At 45.3% G+C, this 5294-nt stretch overlaps 1 protein-coding gene across 1 annotated transcript in view; it reads right to left on the bottom strand.

Annotated features, from left to right (window-relative positions):
- The window catches only part of LAMA2 (laminin, alpha 2), a gene marked incomplete at both ends in the record, with an annotated part of 120064 nt that extends 115423 nt beyond the window's left edge, over positions 1-4641 (bottom strand). Inside the window, 2 exon segments of the mRNA XM_010137681.1 lie at positions 185-365; positions 4535-4641. Coding sequence (XP_010135983.1) covers positions 185-365; positions 4535-4641 — 288 coding nt within the window.
- Between the last annotated feature and the right edge of the window lie 653 nt (positions 4642-5294).

Here is a 5294-nt window from a genome sequence, read left to right as displayed (position 1 = left end):
GAATCACTTGGGCCTTTTGCTCTTGCCCATCACCATCCTTGCCAACTGACTGACTTACAGGGCTGCCTACGGAAATACCTACCTGTCCAGAAGATTTGTTAGGCAGCCCAAACCCAGCCAAATCAGAATCTTAGTAATAAATAAACAAACAATCAATCAATCTGATGGCAAAAAATTTACATACGAGCACAGCCTCCTTCTTCGAAGTTGTAAAATCCATGAGCACAGCGGTCACACTTCTTCCCTGTCACTCCAGGCTGGCAGTAACACTGCCCGTCTCCATCGCAGTCGAAGGACTTGGAACCAAAGGAGTTGCAGTTGCAGGGAACACATCCTCCTGAGGACTGCAAGCCAAACGTTTCGGGCTGCCACAGAGAGAGGAAGAGCAGTTGGTACATGGTGTGATTACCAGGAGAAAAGAGGAAAAGCTGAGTGTAGAGATATCGAGGTGGTTCTTTCCTCTTTGCCACTGAAATCCTACTCATAGCAGATTGAACGGCAGTGGTAAAACACCAGGGCACTAAACACTCTGCCCAGCTGGAAGCCAGGAAAGATTTCAGAACATCCCCTGATGCTGCACCGAATGCTCTGCCACATAACCTATCTCCTGTGAGGTTGTGTTTCCACAAGTACCATTCCCACTCGTGGGCTCTCTGTGCCACACACGTATCCTGTCTCCGGGTTGGAAGATGAGGTCAGGCACGTTTTCTCGCTAGGAGAGTGAATTCACGCTGTTAGCTATGAATGGAATGGAAGCTGATTCCTCTGGAAAGTCTCTGCACAGCCAGGTTTTCTCTCCCTCGACCAGGGGCAATGTCTGTATACAGTATTCTGTAACTCGAGGGTGTTTCTTCTGAATGATATTTAGAAATAACTTCAGAAGAACATAATGTATTTTGTGTCCATTACAAGGAAATGATGGGAATTGGCTATTTTTAAGATAAAAACTCTGTCTTTGGGTCAGGTCCAAGACTATTAATCAGGGCGTCTGTTTCTCTTAAATTTCCATTCCTTGCTCTCTGTTTTGCTGTAAAGTTTTTACTGTAAAGTTTCTACAGAACAAGAACAGATGTTATCAACTACAGTAATAAACTTCCTCCCTGACTCTGCTAGTGGAGTGCCGACCGTGTGCTTGCAAAGAAGGGAAGACACCTGCTCATTTGTGTACTGTAATACAGAGCCCTGCGAGAGGCTTTTAACCAACAGACCCCATGGGTTTCACTGCACCAGCTATCAGAGGCTCCCAGGAGCAAAACATACTTGATGTTCAAATTCTGAACCCGGTCTCGAGCTCAAGTGACTTCAAATGGGAGTACCTATCTACCTTCTTTTTCCCAAGGTATGATGATTTGCAGAGAATACTGAAATCCAAATCGTATTACTGACTTCACTTGAAATTGGTATGACAACATTTAGTAGCAAAAATCTACCGAAGACTTCGCTAGGAAAGCAAAATCTTAAAAATGAGATATTACAAAAATCACTGCTAATGAACAGAAATGGAACAAAGAGGAAAATATTTACTTTTACAACATGCTACTGTGTGAGCCAGGCACGTGGTGTTAGATTTTCACCTGGAATACACCAGCACAGATTTTTCCAGGAGCTGCGCTGTTTAGCTTTTACAGGGATTTGTTCCACTGTGGAACCCCTAACCTCTTGCGTAGGTGGATTCCCAGAGACTTCAGCATGTTTCCACATAAAAGTCCTGAAATCTGATCTCTGAGGTGTAATGTTGAAGCTCCACATTCCCACAGAGAATCAGCTGATGGGTATCAGAATACAGGACCACGCCTCTAGTCAAAAATCGGCCAGAAGAATCATATGAACCTAAGGAAATGCTTGATTGTACATAAACCAATGAATTACACTGATTTTCATTTCCAATTCTATATTGGCGCGTTTTGCCAATTACATACTTCCACATGACAAAACATGATGTATCAGAGAGAAAGAAATTCTCAAACTCCCACGATTAAACTCCAAGGTTCAATTAAATATACCGACTCTCTCTACATATTTCTTTTCCACGGGAAGAAACACACACAAATGTGAATATGCAAAAATCTCTGGACACACACTCAGATTAATGCAGTGAAATAGCCAGCGCACAGCATGCCCCTCATTTCTCAACAGAAAGTTTGATGGGATCTAATAAATTCTGTTTAGATCAGTGAACGCCAGAAAAAGTCTGATACCAGCACTCCTCACCGCGTGAAGGAAGCAAGGAACATCAGCATGCAGGGTTGTTTGCTGTGATGAGCTCTGCACAGCCAAAGACATCTCGATCAGTCATGCAAACGCTCAAGATGAACCCCCCGGTTATGTCCTCAGTGAAGCTTGTTTACGCACAGAAATTTGAAGAATCACAGTCACCGAACAAGAGGTTAAGATCCTGGGCGACCACGAGGAAATAGGTAAATAAATACATTTTCTGAGTACGTTATTATATTGTGTCCCAGTATCGGCGTATGTCGAGTCTTTGGATGGGCAGTTACGCCATACGCGTCAAAGGGGTGAAAGCTCCCGTTAACCAAGGGCATCCACACGAGCAAGCACGGCACAGCTCGTGCAGCCTGGCTGCGGAGGAAAAACACTGCCAGCTATTTTTCAAACGGGGTGTGGTAAGCGTGCGGGTTTTGAGATGCAGGGGAAAAAACCAACATTCTAAACCACTGCTTTGTTTGAAGCAGTTGCATCCTGATGACTTCATCTGAGGAAGTAAGTCACTCTGTTGGTAAGTGATGAACAATGGACGCTTCCATCATTTTGGGCATTACATTCCCACAAGGGGCACTTCACGCAGTTAAAAATGGCTCGTGTAACTCGCCATATTCACTAATTAGAACGATTAACACCAATTATGTTAGGCATTTTACGACCAGTTCTTAACACTTCTCCTCTGGGGCTGAGCCTTCTCACAAACACCTTAAGCTTTCTGTTCTTCAGCTGTTCGAAGAGGAAGGAAGCCCTGTCCTGCCACAGGCCACGATAATGCCACTGACGCATGCGCTTCTGGTGCATCCTGCTGTTGATGGTGCTGCTTTTGGACTTCACCCGGCATTTCATGCCTGGCCCTCTAGGAGAAGCCCTGGGAGTGGGGAAGTGTTCTAAAACACTGCCTGTCTTCCGAGTCTGATTCTTGATAATTACATATATTGCAGCACACATACTTAAAATAAAAAAAAAAAAAAATTAAAACAAACCACAGCAGCCTGGGGGAGCTCCAAACACAAGCGACTACGGGATGTCAGCCCATGCAGCGCACACCGTTTCCCATTACCGGAGGGGCAGGCCGGTAAGCGCCCCGTGGGCACCCACTGGCACCGCCGACGCCCCATCTCCGAGGAGGGACTCGGATCTGCTGACTGCTTCGTGCGTTTTCTTTCGATTTAGGCACCTGTCTGCTGATTTCACAGAGTCTGCCCACGAATCCCGATTTGCAGAGACATCTTCCTGCCATATCACACTGCGGTGACACGGATCCTACAGCACTGCAGCCACAGGGTACACAAACCAGCTTTTCTGGGGCCCAAAAGTAGCTGGGCTTTACGAATGAAAAGTAAACACTGTTAGAAAGTGAAGATAATGAAATGGCACCACATAAAAGAGTACAGGAATAAAGACAGTGGTAAACAAAGACGAATTCCAGTCAACCACCAATACTGTAGTAACAAGCTCGAGATATTTGCCGTGTGCATTAGGCAATCTATGCAAATCCCATCAACACCACCGGTTTTTCTTTGAATGGACTCTTTAAAAACTATTGAAATTAGGCAGCAAACAAACCACTTCAGAAATGACACAGTTTAAAGGGTGAAAATGATGCCCGTGACTCCTGCGGCATTATTTCTGTGCTTTGAATTACACACAGAGAGTTGTTCTGAGGACACGGAACTAACCCGCGAGTCCTCGCGCTGAACTACAGGAATGTGCAGCCAGCTATAACACACTCCTCAGCAGCCCGAAGACAGCTCTGCCAAAGTTTGCGAAACACTGGGGTTTTCTGCAGTGATTTACGAGACAGCAAAACAACGTCAAGGCAAAAGACACTTTCACCAAAAAAAGATACATTATTTGGACAATACAAGAAGAAAGTCTAAGAAAAAACCCATCAAAGCAGACCGTTTACAGCAGCAGTAAAGCAGCATCGGGGTTTTTTGAAAATCAGATGCCATCAGGCATTTTGCATCGTTCTCATAGAGGGATTGTCCCCCACAGCTGCAATATTTTTAACTAAGTTATTTATGTCAAACTTCCAGAATGTTTTCAGAATAAAAATGTACTTATATGTACAGCGAGGCTTAAAATATGTTCATTGCATGGAAGCGCAATGTTCTGGGTTTCGTTCTACAAAACCTTTAGAACACATTCAAAAACCAGCGGTTTTACCTTTCTGTACACCTCTGAACAGCCCTTATATGTTCTTGAAGTGAAAATGAGCAAAGAGGTGAGGCTATACAAACCCAGGCGGTATTTAGGTATGGCAAGCAGGGCAGAAAGCTGAAAGGAAAGACTCCTTTTGGCCAGTCACCTTGCACATGTCACACCGGCGCCCCATCACGTTGGCTTTACACTCGCACTGGCCCGTCCGAGAGTCGCAGATCTCTGAGAAGGAGCCATTGACGTGGCAGTGACAGGCTGCGGAGGAAGAAGAAGGAGCTGTTCATGTGTTTCCTGAAGCTGAATTTAACAGCCAAAGGTTTACAGCGCAGCTTTTACCACCCTGAGGAAGCCCGAAAGGCAAGCCTGAGTAAAGCAGGACAGCATCACTCCCACACCACACACATCAACCTGCTCGTATCAACGTGGAATTTTGCTCCAAATTGTTGCAGTGAGAGATTTTGCCTCAAGTTCATAAAAACCTGTTTTTTATGTGCCTCTCAGACCAAAACAGGGGTTTTACTGAGTGTGTGCCCCAAAACTTGGAGTGCGATGAGCGGCACGGAGAGCAAAAAAGGCAACTGCTGTTGCTTGAGGAAAATAACGATGCTTCTGGCTTCTACATTCTTCTGGTTTAGGAGAAGAGCAATTTGGGGGAAGCTGTCTATCACCCTTTATGTTCTTCAGCCACAAATCTTCTGGCCTGCAGAGATTAGGAAGAAATCCCTTTAGCACTCACAGTGGAGAAGAGGGATGTGCCTGGTGTCACAGGGACTATAACCATGCAGTCACAACCTCCATCAGCATGAGCTGCTTCCTGCACGTCCCCTTTTTTGTCCCCAGAGGGGAATGAATCCACATCTCTACGCTATCAATCTGTCAGCCAGGGCGCCGATCTGCATTTTGCATTC

This window comes from Buceros rhinoceros, unplaced genomic scaffold (assembly GCF_000710305.1).
Source record: "Buceros rhinoceros silvestris isolate BGI_N320 unplaced genomic scaffold, ASM71030v1 scaffold17866, whole genome shotgun sequence".
NCBI lineage: Eukaryota > Metazoa > Chordata > Aves > Bucerotiformes > Bucerotidae > Buceros > Buceros rhinoceros.
This window is presented reverse-complemented; position numbering and strand designations above follow the sequence as displayed.